Genomic DNA, 27,504 nt, shown 5'->3' with positions numbered 1-27,504 from the left:
TACTTTTGCTATACTAAGGTTTCATTCCCCCTGCCTTAACTATAATAGGTTACATTTGAACCAGTCCCTAGACTCACTTCAATGCCTCTGTTAATCATAAGTCCTTGCTCATAAAACTGGATATTAAAAATTGCTCAGACCAGTAGCCAAATCTCAGGAGGGCACAGGGACATTGTACCTGTCAGCTCCTTTCCACCTCCAGTTTGAAAGAAAACCTAAGTGGAAAACCTAAGCTAGTATTGATGCACTTGCATTTTAACCTAAGTACATATAGACCTAGGAGGTATATTGCTGGCTTAACTAATATCTAGCAGAGCTAATATGGTGAAACTTTAAGCATAAATGACAAATATAAGTAGTGATGCTCAGTATATATATTATACATAAAGCTGGAATATTGTTTTCCTGATTTATCTTGTCACGTAAGTAGGAATCCCAAGAGAATGTCCATGTCAGTTGGCTGGAGAAAATGGAACAGAATTTTTAACTTTTATTTATATAAGCATATAAATATAAAACGAAATATGCTTGGAAAGCAGTAATAACTGTAAAGATTTTCATTAAAATCATAACTTTCCTGTGTATATTGGCAAAAATGTTTTATAACAGATGAAGAATGAAATACAATTAGAGCTCTAGATTAGCTAAAATTGGTATGACCTTAGGTCTAGAATGAATAATTCCTGTATACAGGTATTTTAAGCTTGTAATAGGACCTCCTAAATGATATACACACAAAATCAAAGTTTAACAAAGACGCTTTTCAGCTTTGAAAAATCTGTTGATTTTTGATGGGGAAATAGAAATAGACAGTCAGAGATGACTAAAAACTTTCAAAAAGAGAGGGACCTGGATGGAAGAAATAGAGAAGTGAGGATATGTAAAAAGATTAAAAATGAGAACATGATTTTGGAATAAGCTCAGTAAGTGGACATACTAATGTAAAGTTGCAAAAGAATGAAGAACCAGTTCAGAGCTTAAAAGTATTTGTTTACACCTCCTTCAACAGAAATGAAGGTTGACACTAACTGGTAGATTATCCGTAGATTAAAGAAGGCTATTGCTTTAAACTAGATATTAGAACACTTCCCAGGACATCTGAGATCAACCATTTGTTCCTAAAGTGTTCAAAAGAAAATTCAAACAGCTGTTCACATAATACAGGAGATCAACCCACAGGACATTAACCCAGCCAAGATGGATTAATGACACAACTTCTGGGAAGAGAAAGCTCAGCTCTAAGACCCCAGTGTTATCACAGGCTTGAAAGAGAGGCAGAAAATAGATAATAACTAAAGTTTTTAATTATGAAACCTCTCCTAATTGGAGTGGTCTCTAGATTTTGCACTTTTGTGAGTAATTAAGATATCTTGAAAATGCACAGAATCCAGATCTGTCACGAATGTCTTTCATGTCTGCTGGAGAAATGATGGAATAATTGTGAAGTAATTTATAAACTTTACCATCTCATTTGATAAATGAAGAGACCTTATACGAGTCTTTGAGAAACTTTGGTTCACAATGCAGCAATTTCAGAGTACAGTAAAGAAATCTCTAAACTAGGATCAGTGCACCAATGTGTTTCATAGATCAGCAAGCAAAACAAAAAGAAAAGTCAAGATTCTGCTAATGCTAAACTAAATTTAAGAGCTGTCTGCTGAATACATGTTTGCAACATAATTTAACCTTTTAGGCTATTAGCTGACTGAAAAAATAACCAAAACTCACATCATGAACCAGTTAAACTTCATTATATGTGCCAACTGGAAAAAAACCAGAGACAGTACAGCCTAAATCCAAATCTGAAGTGTAAACACCAGCATAAGAAGCACAAGAATATGCAATGTACTTGAAGTACAAATGGGGACATGATTAGCACTGCTGAATGTAGGCTCTCTGTGCCAGACACCTCCAACACTGTATCTTCAACAAGCCAAGACCCATCTCAGCAACCACAAAAATTTTGGGTTCCAATAATGTAGGACATAAATGCACAGCTCTTGAATCCTGTGTTTTAAAGCTGTCTATCCCTGTCCTTCCACACAAACGTGTCTACTTTTAATAATTTCCACTAGAAAAATGAGGCTTTAAAAAAAATTGAGACAATCCAGCAGACAATTTGCACACAGATTTTTCAGGCAATGGAAGGACTGACTGCAGAATAACATTCTTCAGTCTCAATTCTTTAACCACAGCACAACAATCACAGTCTGTATTGGAAAGTAGTATTTCTGTAATTTTTAGCAAAATAGTTTTTCCTATTGCTGACTAAACAATTACAAAAATATGCTGGCAATTACCAATGATGGTAAACAGGATGTATTTGGAGCTGTTATTTGTGATCTGGTGCATAGAACTGATGAAAATGGTCATAAAAAATGACAATTTCTTAGCTGTTTCAGTATAATAACCAATGTAGCATAAAACAGCAAATGAGCATCTGATTTCCTGTGTCAGAGAGATTGATCATTCTTACAAGTAGGAAGAGGATTTTGGAAAAAAAATTGCTCAGGGGGTTAAAATTTGTAAAATTACATTAGTGATTAGCTTATTTTTAATTGTGAACTTTTTAACAGCAGACTAAGAAGTAGCAATCACAAGTGACACGCTAATAAAGGAAAATAAATTTCAATAGAAAAATAGGAGCATTTGAATTTTTTATTTTGCATTTTTGCAGGGCCTTGTGTCCTTGCATGCATTCTATGTATAAGTTTAGGATTAAGTATTTTGTATGAAAATGAACTTAGGTCCCAGTTCCACAAAGATTTTTTTTTTTTTTTTTTTTTTGGTGTAAGCAGAAGTTTTCAGACTGCAAAGTGAAATTCAGTCAAGAGGAATGCCAAGATCAAGCTCTTCTCCCAGGAAAGCAGGGAAGTCTATTATAGTGGACTATCTACCACTTGACTCTTCTTGCCACCTGCCTCCCAAGACCATGCCATCCTCACAAGACCCTCACTGGGCATCTTCCCATTCCTATAATGAAATAATAATATCTATTAATTAAACAAATTAACTCAAGGCTCAGGACTTTTTTGGTACAAGCTCAGGGATTAATTTTCTATTCCATCACTTCAAAGGGATTTCTTTCATTCACTCTTCTGGTTACATAAAATGGTCCAAAAGTGTTTTCTGGGAGTCAATGAGACTCTCAAAGTATCCCAGCTTCCTGGCAATCTGCATTGCCCTTATACTGTCACAACTCCATTGCCATTAGCAGTAACAAAAAAAATGTCAAAATGGTAGGAAACAAAAGAGAGCAGTGAGAAAGTGCTTCTAAACAGGAGAATAAAGCAGAGCTGAAGATTGTTGCTATAAAAGTGTTACAAAAGCAAAGAAAAGAACTCCTTCAAATGGAAGAATTAATATCAGGTTGAAGTGCAGATCCAAGTAAAATAAATAAGGTCTAGTTACACATCTGTCTTTATCTATAGCATCACAGAAGTTCTAATATGAGCACCAAAAAAGGATATTTCTGAAGGGTGCTACTTGCGAGCAGTGTTCATATGCCAAAATTCTTCTATGACATCCTAAATATATGGCACATACAATCCACATTACTTTACAGCATAATGTACAACAAGCATAGAAAACATACGTATGGTTGCTCTTACTAAACTCTTTTCCAGGACTCATTTTGCTGTGGGAAGATACCGAAATGCAGTTCAAATATGTTTTGCCTGTACTCATTCTTGGTTATGTAATTGTTGCTTAACTGTGTGATTAGTTTGAGTGTGGCTTTTTTAATCTAAATTTCTGAGTGAGAAAACCTGAATTGCTACAAATGAATCCCCAAATTACCTTTTTTACAGCCTCTGTCTTCTTTTCCATTCAAGATTCATTATATGTTTCAATCCAAGAAGTTTCTGACTTTTTAATTTTTGCAGTATTTTTATCAGCATACATTGTATAAATGTGTTCCATTTCAGAGATCTATTAATTATAATAATTTTAGCAGCTTTTTAGAACATTTATAGGTAAGTCATTTGCAAAGATTTTTTCTTTCCTGTTAGTAGTGTGATACCAACTAAATTCCAACTTGAAAATAAGTCTCATGGTTTCCAACTACAGTAGTTTCTCATTAATTGCACCGTAAATCTGAAATTCACTAATATATATTATGGGTTAATGATCAGGAATAGATTGTCAATGACTAGCAACAGACTCCTATGCCTTACATTGTTTTGTGACCTTCCCCACTATGAGTAAGGATGGGAAGTTTAAAATCTGTATTTATCTTTTTCAGATCAAAATAATGAATTTTTTGGCAGCATTTTAAGCCCACTGTCTTGGCACTGAAGTGCACGGAGAGGGTTCATGTGAGTCATTCTGCCTGGTGTTTGTTCTCATAATCCCCACTTGAAGAGTGGTAGAAAATTACAAAAGAGGCCAATTAAGAAAGTTCTGTGTGGCCATGTTAGCTTTTAGTGTTCAGAATGCTAAACATCAACATTGTTTGCCCACATCCTTAAGACATCATCATCATCATCATCGTCATCGTCATACCAATTTCCCATTGACCAGATGGGCAAAGGGTATGGCCTGTTACACCTGCAAATCCAACTATAAATATGCAGACCTTATAGTAGATACCTCACTCCTCTAGAAGCAGTAAGGTTCACACACCTGGGTTGAACAGGTATAGTTATGTCTTGCGTAGGAATTAGTTCTTCAATTCTTCTTGGTTCAGATGTTAATGACAAGATGCTGCTAATGCAATACATAATGGAAGGATGGCTTAGGACTACTCCTACTGGAGGCTTCACTGGCAGAAGATGCTTCTCACAAAAATCCAAGAGACTGCCCACTCATGAAAAGTATAACATATTTTTGTGGAACTGCCTTTGCAAAGTTAACCCTGCGTTGCTTGACATGAATGAAAAACAACAGCTGTTCTGCACATGGCAATAGAAAAGAGTTTGCCAAACCAAAACAAAGATGGAGGAGTTTGTGATTCACAAAAGATCCCAAAACAACTTCTGCTCATTTCTGAAAGTTGACAGCAGCTCTGACTCAGGATCTTCATCTTGCCAAAATCAATGAAAAGTTACTACGAACGGGATGAAAAGGCTAAATTCTGTTCTCTGTTACACAGCTGTACATTTTAGGACAAGGCCATCAATGTGAATGTATGTTGTTGTTTTCTACTCCCCTAAAGGAGAACAAAATTTAGCCTAAAGACTTTCCTATTCTTCGTTCATTGTGGTGCTTCACATGGCAATCAGACTTTCCTGTCTCAGTGCTCAGAAATGTTTGATGTAAATTATAGATCTTACAGATCTGATCTGACATTCTCGGTGTTTGTCACCTGTTCCTCATGTACAATATGTAATGCATGGTTCCATATAGCTCAATTAGCATCAGCATGGGTGGCACGGTCAATTTTGGAACACCTATGTAATAAAGTTGCTGGAATGGATATATGAAATACAGAACTCTTAAAAGACTGAACAAACTGGAGAATATTATCCAATTCTAATTATGGCACACATTTCAGAAATTAGATAAACATTTTTAGAAATTATATCAACTTCAAAATAGTTTCTAAATATTAATTAGGAATTCTGTTTAGAAATTTTTCACACACAAATCCTTTACATCTGCATTTGTAAAATTTCAGCAGAAGAAAAATGTAACAACATCTGGTTAAAAATATTTGAAGCACACTAATACCACGCTGCTTGAATTTAATTTCAATAGAAGTATTCACCCTCTCTTAAAACATATTCTTTTCTGGTTGAAAAGAATACGAATATATTCTTTGTATACTTGTCATGTGTCTACAAGAAGTGTCAAACTATATTTTTAGCTACAGAGTTTACTTAATCCCACAAGACTTTATCTTGCATTTATGTTGACAAATGAAAAAGACTGAAATATACCAAATCTGAGTTTCTGTCAAGATAAACTACGTTTCAGAAGTCATTGTTCTTACACAGATGTTCCCTTTAAGCTATTGACTTTAAAATAGTTTTATTATTCTTCTGGGCTTACTACTGAACTCCTCAGTAGTTGTAGTTAATTGTCTTCAAGCTTTACTTGTCTACACAAGCCAAGAGAATGCAGCAGAAATTTAACAAGATACAAAATGCAATGAGGTGACTTTGATAACTCATTCAACACACACAGCTGTGCTCTTGCTAGATGTTCTACACCCATGTTCCTGGTTTTTCAAAATACACTTGTGGCATCTTACCAGATTAAAGAATGCTACCTGCTTTACTTGTATCACCATTTACATGATAATATAGGCAGCATTTCTTATTTGTATAAAAATAATATTTTGGTTGAGATCTCAGAATTAATTTTATCTTTAATGTATCTGTACTAAGTATGAAAAAAAGACTCTACCAGCTGTCTGTTTATTCTGTACTAATAAACAGTACATCTCAACATTTTCTAAATTAATATTCATAATCTCAGCAAATTAGTTATGAACTTTTTATTTTAGGTTTTATAATAGCTTGTTTTCTCAAACTCTCACATTCTTGGTCTAAATTAGCCCTTGGAGGAGCCCCAGAATCTTCCCTGTTAGACTAACAAATTTTCCAGAAATTTTTAATATCCTTTTGTCTATTTTAAGACCAACATGGACAAACTCTCCTAGACCTCATCTAGAAATACGTTTTTCTGAGATGGTTACCTGGAAAGATCTGTAAATTCAGTAAAATTATATGTATAGCAATTATATTCATCTTACCAACAAAAAACAAACCTTGGACTCCTTTCTAAGTTTCCATCTATATTCAAATGAAAGCCCATAACTGAATTTAGAGAACAGGGAAATAAAAATTCCCAGTATTTTTCTGTACCTCCAGAGAAACATTTGTTTCACTGGTAGAAGACTTACTGTGGGTGACACAATCAGGTGCTTTGCAAGAAGGGAGGGATGAAGGGAGGAAGGTGGGCACTTACAACTGTAACAGACACACATCCATCTACTCACACAGTCTGGGTTTTCCTTAGTCACCTCAGGGAAAATTACTAAACCAGAACAGCCTTGGTATAACAAAAGAAAGAATGTAATTATGGGATAATGTTATTTCCACGCACTAGAAAAGGGTGAAAGAATTATTTGGATCAATGATAAAAGATTTTTCTTTAGAAGTTGCATCTGGCATCATCAGCATGAGAAAACTGAGCATTCTTTAATTATACTGTCACATGGAGATGTCCTAATAAATGGTAACATCTGCAGAGCACAAAGGGGATTAAAGCTCTCAAATTATTTAATAACAACTAGTATAAGCATAAGGAATATATGATATGAAAAATAATAATCTTTCTCTTCAGGACATGCTTTTAAATTGCTGAGCTTCTGACAGATTGACCTCAGAAGCCAAATAAAATGAGATTAACATCAGGAGAAAACAAAAACAAAACAAAACAAAAAACCACAAAACAAAAAACAAAACAACAAAAAACAAAAAACAAAACAAACAAAAAAACAAAACAAAAAAAAAAAACACAACAAAAAAAAAAACCAGAAACAAAAAAAAGTACAAACTATCTATTTTTTTTGTTTTCTGGGTTCAGTCCTGTCCTGTTGTACCTAGCATCCCTGGCAGACAGTGTGAGGGCACATGCATGCTAATTCTCTTGGGCATACTCAGCATTCTCTTCTTTCAGAAAATTATAAACTTCATTATAGACATGAACATGCTCTTACCAAGACTGCACACAACAATCTTGATTTCTCCCACATAACTCATGGTTCCAAGGCACTCAGCTCTTGGAGAGAATGCTCTGCCTTTTGAACAGAAACTGGTAGCAGTCTCTCTCCACTCTCTAGGGAGAGGCAGAAGGGTGGCGAAGTGGCACATGGGTGTTGCAGTGAGGGCTTCAGTCAGCAAAGTGGCTTGCTCAATACAGCAGCAGGAGACAGATTGCTTGCTTCCAATTCCCAAGACCTCTCTCACCAGAAATCTTGATGAAAATTCCTCTCTCCTGGTTTTTAACATATGATGAATGCAGAGTTGCTAGGCTGCCTATTAAAGTGCACAAATACTTGCTTGTCACCATCCATATACACCAGTGCAAGAAAATTCACAGCACTGTAGTGGTGATAATAGTGGGTTTTCTACTTTTTTTTTTTTTTAAGTGACAATACATGCTGAACAGAAACAAGATTTTCAGTAATCCTTCAAGGTCTTGTTAGCTGCTCTGTGTGAAAATATTTCAAGACTATGCATGAAAACTCTTGGTACAGAGTAGTTAGTCTAGATGTCAGACATGCCTGTGAGCACCAAGTCTGCTTTTTTTACATTAAGAAAGGGATATGCTCCTTTTTATTTTTTTTTTTCTTAAAGAATCAATTAGTTCAATCAAAATGCTTTTTGTTGTTATTTTCAAGCAAATTAAAAGCAGTGGAGAAGCAAGGAAAGCAATCAGACTACAGATGGGCTGCTGTTCCTTAGTTACACAGACATTAATATAGAGCTAAATTTGAACTGTAGATCTTAACAGAACGTTCTGGTCAACAACTGCCACCCTATGAGCAAACTGGGGAGGATGGAAACTCTGAACAGGATTTAATCTGTATTGTGCATCCTGAGGATGTATGGGATGCACAGGGGGCAAGAATTATCCCCATATCCTGTCAAAGCACTAATTCTTCACCCACAATGAAGACAACAAAGAAACGAAGAAAATCTGCCACTTTACTAAACATCAGTATTTTGTTGTATTAAGTACTGAAAAGCATACTTTTCTCCACCATCTCCTCAGACACTGACTTGGCAGCAAGAATCCACAGATGTATGATCTCCAGGCTTGATTACTGCATCTCATTGTATCCAGGAATGAAAAGTATATATTGTGAAAAAACTCCTGCTGCTACACAAAGCAGCTACTAGTCTGCTTAGCAACACAAGCCACTATGAACACATCCTCCTGGCATGCTGGGCTTAGCACAAACTCCACCATGATTTCAGTGCCCAGGTGAAGGTCATTGCCATGGTCGTCAAAACTCTCTGTGGGACTGGCCCTGGGTAGTCTTGAGAGATTTCCACCCCTCTGCAGTGCTGACCTCCTCTGACAGCTATGTTCCCATGGAACAACGAAGCTGTCAGCCAAGAGAGGAGGCTCAGCAATGCAGAAGACCTGATTTTACAGAAGCTAAATATCCATGAGAGCCCTACCACTCAGAAGAAGGGGAAACGACTGAAGTTCACCAGCTACAGTTCTCAGTCCTTTAGCTTACCCTCCCAAATAAGTTTCCTACCAACCAACCAAATCCTACAAAATAGATGGATGGATTGGGTACCAGCCATCAGTGTACAATCATTGTCAAATGTAAATACTAAATAAGCATAACTAATAATATGACTAATATACTTTCATAATTGCTCTTATTATGTTGCTTCTACACTAGAAAAAAAAACTCTAGAAGGCTGCCTATTTACCCTATCGTAAGTGTATTTTATATTGAGATCAATAAAAATAATTGAAAACTGAGTTTCAAGTCTTTCTTCCCAAATCCTAGTTCACTGAATTAGAATTACTGGTAATTAAAATTTAGATTTTTTTCCCTAGAAAGACAATGGCCCACAAAGACACTTCTCTCTTCCCATAAAGTGCTTTTTCTTTACACAGGGGAACTGCTCAACAGCGATAGGAAATTCAAAGCAATCTGCTTAAAAGTCCTGTATTTTAAACAGTATAGTGCTTGAAATGGACTGAAGTATTTTTTGGAAATAAGGAAGATTTACTCTCAGAGGAACTATACTTGTTCTAACATGAATTAGCATCAGGAAGAAAAAGGGCAGATGCACTCATAAACATTTATCAGGACCAGATGGAACGGGCCTGAACTTTTAACACTCTTCATACTATCATGATGTCACACTTAAGTCCTGGGACTTTACCCTCACCTGAGATACGGGTGCTGCTGTAGAAAAGTGCTGCCCAGACTTTAAAAACCTGTCAGCTGGGGGAAACAATCAGACTGTGTGTAAATTTTAGGGTAATAACATGACCTGGCATGAATACAAACATACATAATTCACTCAAGGCATTACACTTCTGACATCATAAACTACAAGTGCATTGCCTGAATGCTTTATGGGCAGCAGCAGAGCCCCAAGAGCAAAATCAACATTGCTCTCTGAAGTAATTCAGTATTTTATAGACAATAGACTGTGAACTCCTCAACATTTGAAGTTCAAAAACTTTTAAAAACACAATGAATAATTCAATTTTTTTTCTCAAGTGACCTCAGTGAAATGATGCTGGGGGCTGGTTTCAATGTTTATAAGTGAACTGAAACTGGAGCAGCAGCCAGTATTGCTACAGCCTAGAAGGAGGGAGAGCTCTCTTTAAATTTCTAAGGGACTCCCCCTCATTCCCTGGTGTGTGCACATAGTCTAAACTCTGCTTGAAAAATACAGCTGTATCAGTTAGGGTATAATCATTCTCATGTACTCACACCAGTACTGGTAAGGGTGTAGTTTGGATTACTATAGACTTTGTGTTGATTCAGCCTTCTCTTTTCTTTTAAAAATGCCTTGACTCTGACTTCATCAGTACTTTTAACCTGTGGGTACAACAAAAGGTTTATTTCTGACTTCATCAGTAGTATTGCTGATAGTCAGGATGCTTTGCTTAGATGTTCACAAGCAGTGGATACATGGACAGCACACTGAGTGCTTCTGTAACAGAGCCATGTTGTTTGACTGCTCTATCATTTCACTTGTGAACTGTACACAAGCTAATGCAGTGCAGTGAGTACAATTTTCCTGTGCTACTACTATGTTTTAACATTTCTTCTTATTTAAATACAAATCATTCAATCTGCTCCTCTACCAAAAATGAACTGATCATTTGAAGCAGTTGTACACTTAACTTTGAAATGCATTACATTTTAGCAATGAATTTTATTTCATGAATCACATTATCTAATGCCAATCTGAGTTTTCTCTGACAAGTCTGCTCTACATTTGAGTGCTACAGTCAATGTATTCCAGTCAGCATCTGTGCATCGTTTCACATAGCAGGTGTAAACAGGTAGTTTAATTTCAGAGAAAGGACCCCATGCACCAAATCCCACCTTGTACAACTCTGTAAAAGACAACAGTTACAGCTAGGGTTAATGCAGCACACCATGTCTTCTGCAATTTCATTTAATAGTGTTGTGAAATTATACCCATTAGAAACTGCTAGTGCATTGCCATGGTCGTGCCCCTGCTATATTCCTATCAATCTCCTCGTTTCAGTTCCTTTTATACAGTCTAGTGGGCCACTTTGATTAAAACCTCAATAAAAGTTATTCAACCATTTACCTTTTATTGACACATTTGACAGAGAGGTCTCCCTGAGGGTGTAGAGAGACACACACATATCAGAGAACACACATCAGCACTGCTCAGAAAGCATGGTCCTCAGTGCCAGTGAGAGCTTTGAGCTTGTACACCATCCCCTCTGAGCATCAAAACAAACTGCATCATTACAGCAGAGACAACAAACACAGGGGTGCAGGAATTCAGCCATTGCCCATAGTGAGGCAATTGTGCTAATGCTAAAAATTAGCAGTATTAATGCTTATGAATTCTATTAAAGCATAGCCTTAACATGGTACAGCTTGAAAAAAAGAAATGAAAAAAAAATTAAATACAAAATCCCCACAACAGTGCAAGACATAGTGCCTTTTTTTTACAGCATTGAAGTGTCAGAGAAAACTAAACAGAGAGGACAGCAGTACAATAGATTAAGTCATCATCAATTAAGTGGGCAGATTTTTGATTCCATGTGATAGAACTGAAGTTCAATGTGTATGAACTGTTCAGCCTAAAATTACTGGGCAAGAGTCTTGAAATTACAAAGGCAAAAAGAAATCTGAAGAGTTTAAGATATTGCTGTGCAGTGTACAGAAAGGAAGATGGCAGGGAGGGAGACAGGCAGAACTTGAAATAAAAGATATTTGGGAATCACTAGGAATATTTCACAATGCTGAGACAGAGACAGAAGAGTAGAAAAAGACAATGACAGGGGTGAGTTCAAAAAATGCACCTTAAGAGGAAAAAGTTAAGTTCTGAATTAACAGATTATTACAGCATCATTCATAGATTTCAGAGCTTTGAATACAAACCAAACTTTCCAGCTAACTTCTCAGCAGACTCCTTGTTATTCATGATTTTCAAACAACTGGAATTTTATAATTTTTGTTAGTAATTCAGGTTTCACTCTAGCAATACAAGGTTTCATTCTGCTGAGTACCAACTCAGTCTTCAATAACCCAACAAAGCAGCAGCACTTATCCTTCAATGACAGAGGGACAGGCAGCTTTCACTGTACCAGACCTTCAGCTCCCAAAATCTCTATGCCTTTCCAAAGGTGAAAGAGGATGCACAATTGACCTGACACAAAGATGTAACTATGCCCTCACAGAGCAATAATAAACCAGTGCTGGCATTGTTCTGAAGTCATTCCCAGATATCTGGCTTGGAGCATCATGTGGCTGATTGAGGCCATTCTTGCTACCTGAACTCATTTAATAGCCTTTAGCCTAATGAATAACAAAACATGAACTTGAAAATAAGTTAAATCAATATAAATGGTAGGTTAGCAAAGCATGAATAAACACTGTAGATGGTATAAACTTGGTCTAGCTTTGGTCACGCCAATAAGACAATTCCTGGAAATCACTGCAGAATGTAGGATTCAGGAGAAATGAATGAGCTGAGGTTTTTTGTGGTCACATTCCAGCTTAGTAACAAATAAGGTATATTGCTTTGCCTTATACAATATTAGGACAATTTCATATTAATAATATTCAGTTGCCTCATAAAGATTAAGGCTGTTTTGTATTACTAATGAGAAAGCACAAAAAGGCTGTCTCTCAGGCACAGTAATGAATCTGTGCATGCTCACACACAGAGTTTTATCTATAAATGCCCAGAGACTTTCTTTGAAATGAGTATTGAAATTTAGAAAACTTTAATAACATTTCTTTTTAACAGTCTTGCTTACTTCAAGGTAAAATTTAAAATTCTGGGGGACACACAGTCATGCTTGTTCCCTTTACCATTCACACAATTCTCAATTTCACACTGCTGTTTTATGTGAATTCTTTATGTTTTATTTGCATTATATTTTAATTTATTCATTGCTGCATAAGCCTGAGACTTTAGATGAAGTTCTTTTAATATTTTACCAGGAAAAAGCCTTGCCACTCTGGAAGTATTCCTTTACCTTCCTTAGTTCCCAAGTTTTGTTTGACAGTAAATATTGCTATGCTTTAATGCTACTGGGTTGTGGACAACTTCTGGTATGTATCCAAAAACATGATTTTAATACCTTGAATGTAAATGTCTAAACCTGAGACACCTCACAATTTCTTTATTGCCTGTGAGAGAAATAAGTATTTTTACAGTGTGCAGATGTCAACTATACTCCAATGACTTAGCAGGCCTTTTTCTCTCTATTGATTATTAATATAGCTCAGAAAATCAGTTCAGATTAAAAAGTCAAATCTGTAGCTGTCCAAATGTAAACCATACCACTTCTGACTAAACCACCATGTGGTTGCATAAATCCTTCTCTCATTCTCTGGATCAAGTATGAACCTGAGCATATCACAGATATCCTGCTTCTTGGGTACTGAAGATCATGTGGCAAATGGATACATCAGGATTTTATTGTTAGATGGTATAAAGCCACACAGGTATCAATTTTGTTCATCATCTACTGTGGATATTCTGGAGGCCTGTGAGAGATACAAAGAAGCATGCACAAAATATACACACAAATACTTTGGCCTCAGAAAACTTAATCTCCCTTTTCTTCAGTTCTCTATTGTAAAGCAGAGGGATACCTATCTCCATGAGTTGCTATAAAGATCAATCCCTAAAGTCTGCAAAATGTAAAACCTTTTTATCACTGCCAGTGTAATAGGCAGTGATTTCTTTTGCGATTTGGAGAAGCACAGTATTTTAAGAAATTACAAAAATAGCTTTTTAATGGAGGTTTTGAAGGTACTTACAAAAGTTTAAGTGAAACTCAACTATCTTTGTATCCATTTAAAAAAGTACTTCAAGTTCCCATTTCATCTAATGTCAAATAACAATGAAAACAGACCAAGACATGATCAGTCTCATCTTACTGAGTGCCTTTCATTAAGTGAACTTTTATAATGAATTTTAATTCAAATCCATTGAAACGTTTTTATTTTAATATCTCATTTTTAAGAAGCAATTGTATTTTAAGTCTACTGCAGTCAGCAGAATTGCACCAAAATTAGACTTGGATTTTGGCAACAAAAACCTTTTGGAAGTCAATAGATCTGCTTTTTTCTTTTTTTTTTTCCTGTGGAAGCTGTGTTTGAACATGTTGAATTTTCAGTGATTCTTGAGCACAATTTTAAGTATGGATATTGAAAAAATTACCTTCTAGAGTATCATAAGTCCAAGTTTGACAGTTCATAAGATTTCTCCATTTTAGGCTCAGCTTTACAGTCATCTTCTGCACACACAGGGTAGAGTTGGTTATTTCACTTTCAAGTCAGGAATCCTCACCTGGTTTGATGCTGGGTTCTCACCAGCGTGGGATAAGACCTCACACTTCAGTACAACAAATTCATATATTATGCAGTACCACACAGAAAAATTAATCCTGTGCTGTATTTACTTGCTTAATTGTTCTTCTGATATATTGCACTGATCTTCACACCAGGTTGGTTGAGTTAACCTATGGCAATATGGGATACCATTTTAAGGTACTGTAGCTGTTGTGAGAATAATAAAAATAATAATCATAATTAAATGCAAAGTGAATGGTGTTCTGGTAACGTGAGGACTTAAACCATTTCTTTCTGGCCAAAGTCTAAATATATCTACAGTCTACAAAATAGCATCAGAGATGAAACCCAGACAATAGGAATTTATCCTTGATTTCAATCATGATGATTACACTTGAGGAAATGTGAAATGAAGAGAGTAAATAGAGAAGACATAAGTTTATACAGAAGGAAAACAGACACCAGATGCATCTGCAGATTCTTCCAACCTCATAATAAAGTTTCTCAGCTGAACACCCTCAAAATAATGTGTAAAACTAGCAATAGACTCTTATTTCTTATTTTACCAGTTCCAAATGCTCCTCTTCATAGAGAAGCACAGATTTTATATATTATTTTGGTAGCCAAGAGTATTGTAATAATTTTCATAACAAAACATGCTTCTTTTCTCCTCTCCCTTTACAGAGTTTTTGGTAGTTCATCCTACAGACCCTGAAGGAATTCAGGATTAAAGAAATGCTTTACTGTGTACCACTGCCATCTGCTGCTAATATCTCCCTGTGGATAAAAAAGATTTTATTTCACCACTGAAGATCCTCAGCTGACTTTGCACGGTCAGTTCAATATTTATTTTACAATACATATCAAACAACCTCTTCCTGTTTTGTTATAGAGCTTCTCATTGCATATTTTGGCAGATTTATTGAGGTAATGGGTTCAGTTTCAGTTCCAGTAAGAAAAATTCTTTTCTACTGCTATTCAGTAAAAAAAAAGGTTTGTGCTTACAATCTCATACAGAGTCAGACTGTCCCAGAGAGGAAGGGTCCAGCTTAGAGACTCCAACAGTTTACACATTTGCCATCTGCACTCACAGATCTGCAGCAGGAACATGGAGCTTCTAGAGTCCCACTTCTACAGCCTTTCTAACACCCACTCAATCACACCATTTCTAAGGAGTACATCACATCAGAAGGCAGAATTGCTGCAGTGACTTTAACTTACATGGTACTCTGACTTTAGTTTTAAATCCATGTAACCAGGGTGTATCAAGATTTGATGCATAAATACCATCAAGAAGCAAATACAGTTCTACATGAAAAAGAGCAAAGGAGAGCGTGATAAAAAGGAAAAGCAATATGGGACCCCAAGTGTCATTGATTTATAACTGTATGGCTACAAAATCAAATTAACTAGAGAAAATTTGAGGAGCAGCAAAATGTATCTTCTCCCTTACACCTTGTCTTTTGAAAAAGACAGAGCCACGTATTTCACCTACAACATCTGGAGAAAAGAATACCATTAATATAGATGACATGATTCTTCATACATTTTTAAAGCATCTCAGAGCACTGGAGATTTCAGAACAGATAATATCCCTGTTCCACAATTAAAAGTAACTTTACTCTCAGAATCAAATACACAGATATGTCTTAGATAAAAAGGCAGCGAGCATTCAGCCTTAGTTTCACATTCATCACAGCCAGATGACAGTCACCTTTGCTTCTTACAGACCTCCTGTTATCAGAAAAGCTCTTCTTTTACCCTCAGTTGTTTGTTTATTTGGCCTGTGGTTGAGGTTGGGCATTTAAGTAGCATATAGCAGTGGAACTACCCAATTAACTTTGTACCAGTTATGGGAACCTTTGGCCAATGCCAGGAGCAGGACAATTCCCAGCTGGGCTGTAGGACAAAATATAACTGAAATGGGCTTCAATGATGGAAAGAAGCTCCTGGAAGAAGCAGCTTGCTTCTTACCCCATGGTCTGTCAAAGCAAAGAGATATCCCTGTATTCTGGTACCTAATACTCTTTACTGAAGAAGTATCCATGAAGGATGCTCCCATCAAAAGTTGCAGCAGCAAACAATGCAGAAGGCTGGAACACCAGGCCCACAGGAGCACCCAGCTCAATCACCCTAGATCCTTCCCAGAGAGCTTTTTAATTAAATCCAGTAGAACCTTAAGTACAGTAGGGTTGAAGAAGCTCATTGTTCACTCACTAAAGAGTACAGAAATGTGCATAAAAATTAATGAAATGTGTATGAGTTCACATTTCTTAAAAAAATATTAAAACAAAATCTGAAATAGTGGGGCAAATTTCTCATCTATTTGGAAGAACTCCTAAACTGTTTTTGCTTGCCAGAGAAACCTGTCAGAGGTTGCTTTGGAGAAACTCTAGGATAAATTTAGGGACCCAACTCTGAGGCTTCCAATTCTCACTCTTGAGCTCTGATGTAGAGCTGACTGTGGCTTTCCTCAGAAGAAAGTCCAGAGGCTTTTACTGCTAAATATACCAAGTGCATGTTTTAAAGACCAGAAAATGGTTATAGGCAAAGATACCTCCTGTGACAGTGAGCTGAAGGAACTAAATGGCAGAGAAACAGTCAAGGATGTAGTAAAACCTCTGGCAATCCATGGTCAGGATTCAAATGACAAGGTTACAGGGGAATACAAAAAAAAAAAGATCAAGCTTGAAAAGGTAGATAATTATAATCTAGAGCATATGAACAGATGGCTACACCATCAATCAATGAATAAATAATAGTGCAATCTGACTTGATGGGATGATTGGATGAACTCAGATGACATCAGGCACACTCTACCATATGTAACTAAACACCAGACACAAAGCAGAGCAGGATGTGAGCACATTCATGCCCTACAAAACTGAAAATACAAAATTAGCAGTTGTCATATGACTGGGTATACGAGCAGCCATTGTGTCAATGAATTTACAAGTGGGTTATCACCTGGAAATAGAACAACTCGCTACAGAATGGCTCTACACTAGGCTGACCCTGAAGACGAAGAAGGAAAAACAAAACCAGAAACACAGAATAACAGAAAGGGCAACTGGCTTCATGCCTGCTTTTCTGAATGGAAAGAAACATCTTGACACCAATGATGTTCTTAGTCACATTCCTGTGTAGTCCTGGCAAGTGAGTTAAGTAACACGTCAGTTGCTTTGCTCCTTCCACTCTGTGCTTCATAATTCAATTTAATTTCCACTTAAGTACAGAAGAGTTGTGAGCTGTACAGTATTTCAGATGCCACTGTATATTCAATTAGTTTTATTTTGTCATTCGATATGTCTCTGGAATGGAAACAATCAAGAAGATTGACAATGATCATAATCTGAATTTTCATGCCTAATCCTTGACAGAGGCATGAGTTAGAAAAGGTGTCAGTCATTCAATACTCCTGATTCTCCAAATTACCTTGCACTGCCCATCAAAAACTGGATTCTTCACAGCTTGCTAATAAAGTCACATATTATGCTGTGCTGGAAAGCATTTCCTGGAAATAAGAATTATTTACTGAGTCTCACATAAATCACAGAGTAAATATTTGTGCCTAATCTTTTCGTTTAAAAAGTTACATAGAAAGTTCCAGAAACTTTAATTTTTAATATTTTTTTAATGATGATGTTACATTAACTTTCAGAATATTTCTTAAACTGGTGTCCTTCCCTGTACTAAAGAAGATTTCATTTTTCAGTCGCATTAGTATTTGGATTTTTAACTATCTCAACATGTAATGTCAGATGTTCTGCTTCTGGACCATGCAGCATGATTGCCACTCACCTCAAGAAACACACTGAGATGCTGGAAACCAAAGCAAGGCAAAGAAGCTGGTGAAGGGTCTAAAGCACAAGTCTTATGAAGAGTGGCTGAGGGAACGGAGGTTGATTGGTTGGGAGAAAATAAGGCTTCAGGGGAGACCTTATCATTCTCTACAACTACCTGAAAGGAGGTAGTAGCAAGATGCAGATCAGTCTCTTCTGTCAAGTAACAAGTGATAGGACAAGAGAAAATGGCCTCAAGTTCTGCCTGGGAGGTTTATATTGGATATTAGATAGGAAAAACAGCTTCACCAAATGGGTTATCAAGCATTGGAACAGGCTGCTCAGGGAAGCAGTTAAGTCACCATCCCTGGAGGTATTTGAAAGAAATGTAGATGGGCTTATTAGGGACATGACTTTGTGATGAAATTGGCAGTGGTAGAATAAAGGTTGGACTCAGAGAATCATAGAATGGTTTGGGTTGGAAGAGACCTTAAAGGTCACCTAGTTCCAACCCTCCTTCATGGACAGGGACACCTCCCACCAGACCAGGTTGCTCAAGGCCCCATCCAACCTGGCCTTGAACACTTCCAGGGAGGGGGCAGCCACAGCTTCCCTGGGCAACCAGCATCTTACAACCATCACAGGAAAGAATTTCTTCCTAATGCCAACCTAAATTCCATGCAAAAAGCCCTACCCCAGCTTTCTTGTAGACCCCTTCAGATATTGGAAGGTTGCTATAAGGTCACCTCAGAGCCTCCCCTTATCTAGGCTGAACAACCCGAACTTCTCAGCCTGCCTTCATAGGGCTCCAGCCCTCTGATCATTTTAGTGTCCCTCCTCTTGACACACTCAAGGACTGCTGTTTTTCTTATCTTGGTGACTCCAGAATTAGACACAGTACTCCAGATGAGATCTCACAAAACCAGAGAAGAGACAGAGAATCACCTCCCACAACCAGCTGTCTGTGCTTCTTTTGATGCAGCCCAGGACATGGTTGGTTCTCTGGGCTGCAAGAACACACTGACAGCTCATGTTAAGCTTCTGATCCACCACCCACCACCCCCAAGTCCTTCTCCTCAAGGCTGTCCTCAATCCTTTCTCCTACCTATCATTTTCCCAATGATGGTGGACTTGATGATCTTAAAGGTCTTCTCCAGCCAAAATGATTCCATAATTCTTTAATACTTGCACTGTAATAGTTCAGTGTAGCAGCTATTTTCAGCAACACAATAGTATTTTCCACATCAGGATTGGCTCATGTTGTTTGAACACACCCAAACACATTCACATTATAAGATGAAATCTAGAGGTAAATCAACCTAGTTTCTGCACAGTGGCAATGAATCTTTCACTCCTTTAGCATGTGTACTTAGATAGTTCTGTCTCAGAGCAAATGAGCAAATAATCTCTCTTAATGGATATAAATAAAGCCCTTCAAAATCATTTAACAGCTTGTTCTTTTCTATAAATAAACGTCTTTTTTCAAGATCACAATGACAACAATGAAAAGTATCTCTTAGTATTGTTAACGCTCTTTCTAAAAGTTTGCAAGCCATCAAAAATTTTTAATGGCAGTAGTAAACAACTATTCTTATTTTAAAAAATTAATAAAGGAGAAAGCAGGGAGCGCAATCTACAGGTAACAGCTATCTACCAGAAGACAACATCAAGTGATGGGGTTACTAAAGTGTAATGCATGTGCTTCACAACTTCACTGCTACACTGTACAGTATAATAGACCATTGTGCTTCAAATTTATGGGTAAAGACCACATCACCATTTGCAGAGTCTAATTGAAGAGCTAAGCAAGTATACATTTGAGGCAGCTGAAAACTTTTATCCCAAAATTACAGCAATTAGATTGTGTCAGCTGCCTGTACAGTAGAGAACAAACAGAAAGGTTTCTCAGCAAGAGGATCAAGGGCCCAGATTCAAAGAATGGCTTTAGCAGACACAGGTTCCTGTGTCCAAAGTTAGAGTTCAAAAATTCCACCTGCCTACAAAAATAACAAAAACTTGTTAAGACTCTCCCTGTTCAGCCTGAGATCCACAGCCTAAGTTTTTAGGAAAGCAAGGTTACGTATCTGTGGCTGATGTTCTGAAACATGTCATCCATGCATATATCCATGAATATAGGTCTTATCTCGTGCAGATGTATCTGTCTTCAGAATAACATCAGCAGCCATTGGCTCTGTTGATCCTTCTTCAATGTACAAGAACGTAGGAAAAAAAAATATTTCCACCTTAAATTTTGTTGACCTGCAAATTGGCACCCAGGCCATAAGACTAAGAAGTGTGGAGGGAAAAGGATGGAGAAAATTAATGAGGTGGAATGAACATAAAAAAGTTTAACTGCTAGGAAATAAACTGTCACTGCTAAATCACATGAAGATGACTCCACACTGTTCCATACATTCATAGCTCCTGAGCTGGGACCTTATGTCTTTCATGTAGACTGTACCTTCAGGGCCACCCAACATTGTTCGAATGCTTCTTTTATGGCAGCAGGAAACACTGGGGCTGTGAAAAGAGTGCTAAGTGGCTGGATCTCTAAATATTAGACATGGGGATATTTCAGAACAGGATTACTGACTGATGTTAACAAAGCCTATGATAAAGCAGATGTGCTTGAAATAGCCTAACCTGAATTTTCTAAAAGGCTTTTAAAAATCCCTCATCAAAGACTTTTATGGAAATCCAACAGCTAGAGTTTTAGGGAAAGTCTTTATGATGATAAATAAATGGTTAAACAACAAGGAACAGAAGGTAAGTGGGTTAGCCAGACAGCTGTTGAAATGGAGGGAGGTCATTAGCAGAGTTCCACAGGGATTTGTGCAGGGCATGAAGTCATTCATCATATTCCTAAGCAACCCGGGTGAGCTGTGAGGTGAGAAGGCTTTATAATGATATTAAGTTATGCACAGTAATAAGGACAATGGTTTGCTGACTGTGAAGAATTGGGAATGGTCCTTATAGAAGTAAGTCCCTAGGCAATAAAAGACCAGATGAAATTCTTTGTAGATGAATGCAAAATGATGCACAAAACAATTCTAGGACCACTTATAAAACGATCGCCCCTCTCCTGACCATGATAGCTCAGGAGCAAGGTTTGAGGTTATAATTCAGTACCTGAAAATATGCTCTTAGTGGCATGTATTGTCAACACTTCCCTACCATGGATGTGAGGAACTATTGGGAAAGGAACAGAAAATCAGGAAATATCATTACATCACTGTAAAACCCATAGGTCATTCACACCTTCAGTTGTGATCAATCTCCTTATGAAGAATTACACAGCACAACTGGAGAAATTGCAAAGAATGGAAATAAGAATAATCAAATACATGGAACAGCCCATGTATGAGGAAAAACTTACTAGGCTAGAGATCATCAGCCTGAAAAAGGGATAATTTAGACTAACTGCAACATATGTCTACAAAACCATAAATATTAGGGAGAAAGTGTGCAAGGATGAAGTGTTCATTGTCTCTTCAGAAAAGAACTAAAGCTATCATATTAGGTTAGCAGGAACAAAACAAACAAAAGGAGATGATTCCTTATTCAGTGATCTCTGGAACTTGTTGCCAATTCTGGATGCTAAAAAATGTTCTCAGGCTCAAGTCAAGATTGGGTAAGAACAGGAAAGAGGTATCCATCAAGAGTTACCACATACAGAAAACTTTGTGTAGTTGGAAAGAGTATTAGAAGACACCACCATGTAGGATTGGCACAAGATTGGCTTCTTTATACTCTCCTGGTAAGCTTCTGCTCATAGGCATAGTTTGAGGCAGGATATGAGGCTGGATGGGTTTTTGGTCTGATTTGGTACAACTGTTATGTTCTTATTAGATGTAGCCTGAGTTCTTATGTGGTGCACATCAGAGAAAGAAGTTCTGGTTTTGGAGTCTACAAGTTTACTGTGTGCTTGCATGGCAGTAATAATTCACTTAAACTTGTCAGCTGTTGATGTGAATAGCATCAAGGACCACATACACAGGCTTCAGTTCTCAAGAGTATTCTTTATGAACAACCCACAGGCCCCTCTACTAGCTATGTTGTGACCTGCCATGCAAGACATCTTAGTCTCATAAAACAGGGTAATATAGAAGTCTTCTTCACCAGAGAATGAAGATACAAATTGCCTAATAGAGAAATGTGACTGAAAAGAACAGAACAAAATCTATTTCTTTCACAGCTAGCAAAGTCATAACACATAATGGGATCATAAGGCTGAAAATGTAGTCTATTTGGCCAAATAAATGCACTTCCTGGAGCTTTTTTTAGTTAGCTCCTTTGCACCCATGGCATGGCCCCATCCTCATTACACATGATGGACAAAATATTCATGATTTTATTAGGAACTGCGACAGACCCTGTCACCAAACTAGTCAGAGAACTAGAAGGTGTTGAGGGGAAGACTACCTTCTGCCTTTTAAATCCCCCCCAAAAAATCCAAAACATTTTCCCATTTCAATTTCCTGATTTAATATGCCTCTCCTTAATGTACTAGGGCAATGTTATTGTTTAATGATTACCCATTTTGAACATGGAATCCCATCTGTTCTACATTACTGCTGCTTATTTCCAAAGTTTCCAATAAAATAGGGAATAAGATCTTAATTCCAGTGTGGTTCACTGGAAGTGAGCTACATCTACTTTTTCGTCTTCTACTTTGTAGTCTAAGGATGGGTGGCTTCTTTACAGAAACTTCTTCAGCATTGGAAAATATAAGCACTGATGTGAATAGAAAGATGTGCAAAGATTCCTTTATAGGTTTGCTTTTTCCTTCCTGTTTAAAACAGGATTGGAGAACTTCATGAAGTAAAATACACCCACCAAAGACTCATGCCACTTTGATATCAGTTCCATGCTGGGCTTGACATGCAAATTCCAATATTATAAGCAACATGCTCATTCCTGTTCATATAGAATGAGATTGCTAAAATTAGGCTGTGAGGAGGCTTACACCACTGTACATTCACCAATGTAAGTGTCCACTCTCCTCTGTTACACATATCTCTCTACCTGATATTGTAGATTTTCTTGATGTTCCTTGGCTTAGTTGCCCTTAAACACTGTAATTTCCACTGACTGATTCATACACCATGCCTAGAGGTTTGCATTGAAGCAGCAGAAATCTTACTATTCCCTTCTGGTCTGAAGATGTAAACAGCAATCACCACACCTCTAAATTCTTGTGCAAACAAAATATGTCCTTCCCCATTGCCCTCCAAAACCCTGCCCTCTGGGATTCAGGAAGCACCAGCCCTCTTCCTAAAAGCAAACAGCCTCCCCTCTCCAAACAGTCTCTGCAGTCTCTCTCTCTTGCCTTCCACAGTGGGATAAAGCTGTGGAATCCTATTAAAAACAAGATCAAGGTAAAGAAGTAGCCATGAAATTTATTACTGATTCACAAAATCCACATTCATTGACAACATCAGTCAATGCACCAATTCTTCACTGTCCTTATTGTAATGCACATACAGATGGCTTGCTCTGTAGCTGGTTTTCATGGCCACCATTTTACAGAGCATAATTTGTCTTGGACAAACTGCTGACGCATACAGAACAATATGCTGAAAAAAGTCCTTGATGGCTTGTTTTTTTTTTTCCTTCTATCTGTTGTACAATATGTTCCAAATACATGGAAGATAGAATACAAATTGACAGAAACTTAGGAGACCCTTCTGAGACTATTCCTACAGTCCTATAGACTATGGTCTTAGCATCTTATGGTCATTTCTGATTAAAACTGTAGTTTTTCTTGTAAAACATACCACAGTCCTAAAATTCATTCATCTTGCTTTGTTTCTTTGCTTATGTCAAGTTATTATGTCAATTATTGAAGTCACTACCTACATACAGTGCTGACATCTTTTCCATCCATGTTTGTGATTTATGTGATAAACATTCAACATCAGGCAATGTTCTCTGTGTTAATTAAATTATGTTGATTATGTTGAGCAGAAAACCAGAGGTATCAATGAAACATAGGAACAAAAAAATACATTAATTATAAAACCTATTCTACAACCTTATAAATCACTTCTTTTCCCAATTAAAATTACTGTCATTCTCACTTCAGTTACTAAAGTCATAATCATAATTTTTAAAATTCTTGCCTGCACTAACCATAGAAACTTAATTTTACTTAATAAAAAAGAAAAAAAAAAAAAGAAAAAAAGAAAAAAACCCCACTTTTAATCACTCTGTGTTTAAGAAATGCTTTCCCTGAACAATAAACAAAACATGTGCACATGCTTCATTCTATTCCCAGCTAACTGTCCCCTAGTGGTTCTCTTTCACTAAGCTGATCTTTGAGTTGCCCATATTTCGGGAGATAACTTTATACAATTATAATCCATGCTAAAAGCAGCTTCATTAACTGATTTAATCTTTTGTTAAACTTTACCCTTCTAATACTTGAATTAGAGAGAAACAATCTGATAGTTTCACTTTAAACAGGCAACATTCAAATTATGGGATGCAACTGGCTTGTATTATTATTAGAGTACATTAACCCTATCACTCTTCATCACATCACATCTTTCAGTTGTTTTTTGTTTGTTTTAATCCTTTTCATTAGACTTGTTTATCTCCAGCCATTACTCACTGTACCAGATAGCAGGTCATGGTGTTATTTCATAGCAAAGAAGGGTGACTGTGCTTTCCTTGCAGAAGTCAATGGCAAAATTTCCATCCACAAACAGAAGAAATAAAATAACTGATATATTTTTAATTAAAGTCTTCTGGATTCCCAGCTAATTAAACACCATACTATTATGGTACTTTGCCTTTGCTAACTTTGTGCTGGTTTGAGTTTTCTCTCTTCTCTTGATTTCTCCTTGTTCCTTTGAAAGAAACAAACCCATTCCTATTATTTTAAATTGTAATATTATGTTTCTTACCATCCATGCTGTGACAAAATCTCCCATCCAAGTCCCAACGGCAGCTACCTTCATAAAATTTTCATTTCTCATGCCCATGAAGTCTGTTATAATGTACGCACTGTGGAAACAAGGATGCAGACCGTAAGATATAATGCAGTTATAAAGAACTTGCTTCAGTGACAAAATTTACTATTAGCTGTGGAAGATTTTCCATTTCTTTCAAAATCACTTTTTCTGACAGATATGAATCTTGACATAGTACTGAATAGGTCGGTTCCAATTAGAAATGTAAATATGAATGTGATTTTACAGCCCATGTCTCTTTTGATGGACCTAAAAAATTGACAGGCAAAGGCTTTAGGATTATATATGGCTTCTGGAAATATAAACTATTTTACACTTTTTTGCCTCTTCCTTTGTTTAAATGGAACTGCAACATTCCCTGAACCAGTGACTTTGCAAAATCTTTATGACAAAAAGGGAAAACCTTTATCTTTAAAAAGATCTTTAAAATTATCTTTAAAAAGATAATTAAACCACTTGGCTTTTCACTCCACCACTTATAGAACCTCATGTTTTTCTAACAGAAGAGTTCAAGCAAGCTTTGCAGAATTTCAGTAAGATGCTGTTTCTTGATATAAACAATATATTTTCATTTATACATTTTACTTTAATCCAGAAGGGTTTCTATTCTGTTTAAATAATGCAACAGTTAGGATTTAAAATATCACACAATAGTTTGACCTTTACTTTCAAGTTCAGAAAGATGCCGTACAGACAATTAAGAACATAAACTTACTTGTGCTGGATTAAAGTATTTTTTAATAAACTAATATCCTTTCCTAAAAGACTTTTAAAGTATTTAAGAGATGACTCTTTTCAATGTGTATCTAACACATTGGATACTGATAGCGATTATATTTTAACTTCCCAAGTGATATTTGTGCTTTCAAGATACCCGAAAACAGTGCTTATATAATGTTATGCCTATTTAGGGGCGCACACAACTGATCCAGCTTTATGTAAGAACCTCCTTAATCATTGTGTTATCTGTTAATATAGACCAAATGTAATGTTGAGGAACTAAACCACATCCCTGCAACTGCTCCACTTTCTGGGGCAGTCCTATTAAAATCTAAATATTTGACCAGACTAAGAGATCTTGCTACCACAAATCCATGCACAGGACTTAAGCACATTTTAGATACATGTTAATATGTTGTAGAGTAGAAATATCGATGTTATTGAATAGTTTCATGACACATGTCTAAAGGCAGACTCTTTTCATTACACACATTTCTTGACCTTTTCAGCTAATATCCCACTAACAAAAATACCATTAATTTTCTTTCATCTGTTGAGCAGCATATAAATGCTGGCTAAGATTTTCTGCTGAAATTTAAAAATAAACAACCCACAAACCCACATTTTTTTCCAAGCTATTTTTAATTATTTTCCACATAGTTATTAAGGTCATCAGTATTCAGGATTTGTTGTGTTGTGAATATGTAAGAAAACAGGAACAGCTCTACTGCATCAGCCTAAAGTCTCTAGGGAAGACTGCATGAACAAGCAAGAAAACTCCCCCTAAAAACATCCTCCAGCCTCTTTATAACTGGGAAGCATTTGGAATTACTTTTTCCCCTGAATCTTGCCCATTGCATTCTTGTAGCATTTGTGAAGGTTAAAAATGGTCAAGTCTGCATTCCTTAAGCAGGTGTCTCATTAACAAAAAAGGCATGGCAATAAATGACAGTTGTAAGGAATTCCCCCCAAAAGCAACCTGTGTCTTTTTCATCAGTGTAAAATGCATACAAAAGCCCCACAGTTCTCACCATTTTTATTCCCATTTCTCACATGCATTATGCATTCTCATATGCATTATACATTATTACAGGTGTACGGAAACTAATTGAGCATTTTCACAAGTTGCCTGAAAAATGGGCCAGATGGGTAACTCCTAAAGCCCTGTCAGATATATTGGGCCTGCCACCATCCCCCCATGGCTTCTGTAAACAAAGCAGATATAGACAAGACAGGTTATCCAAAAAAGCTGAAAGGTCACTGGTTGCTCTACTTATCAAACTAGACATAAGCTATTATTTGATTGAAATTGAAATTATCCATTTATTCAATTGCTTTTACAGACTTGAAAAGTCTCTGAAAGCTTAAAATACATTCAGATGAGCTGGATACAATACTCAAATGTACAGAAAAGTCCTGAACAAACCAAATGACCAGATCATCCAAACAGTTCTTTTTGTAAATTGAAATGTGAATGTTAGAAACATGAAATAATCAAAAAAGCGTAGAATCTGCTGAC

At 36.7% G+C, this 27,504-nt stretch overlaps 1 protein-coding gene across 1 annotated transcript in view; it reads right to left on the bottom strand.

The window, feature by feature from the left end:
- TMEM117 (transmembrane protein 117) overlaps positions 1 to 27,504 on the bottom strand; it is a 202,746-nt gene that overhangs the window by 82,761 nt on the left and 92,481 nt on the right. The window contains exon 4 of the mRNA XM_030454385.1: positions 25,200 to 25,299. Coding sequence (XP_030310245.1) covers positions 25,200 to 25,299 — 100 coding nt within the window. The remainder of the gene's footprint in view (positions 1 to 25,199; positions 25,300 to 27,504) is intronic.

The sequence above is a fragment of the Calypte anna genome, chromosome 1 (assembly GCF_003957555.1).
Source record: "Calypte anna isolate BGI_N300 chromosome 1, bCalAnn1_v1.p, whole genome shotgun sequence".
NCBI classification, from domain to species: domain Eukaryota; kingdom Metazoa; phylum Chordata; class Aves; order Apodiformes; family Trochilidae; genus Calypte; species Calypte anna.
This window is presented reverse-complemented; position numbering and strand designations above follow the sequence as displayed.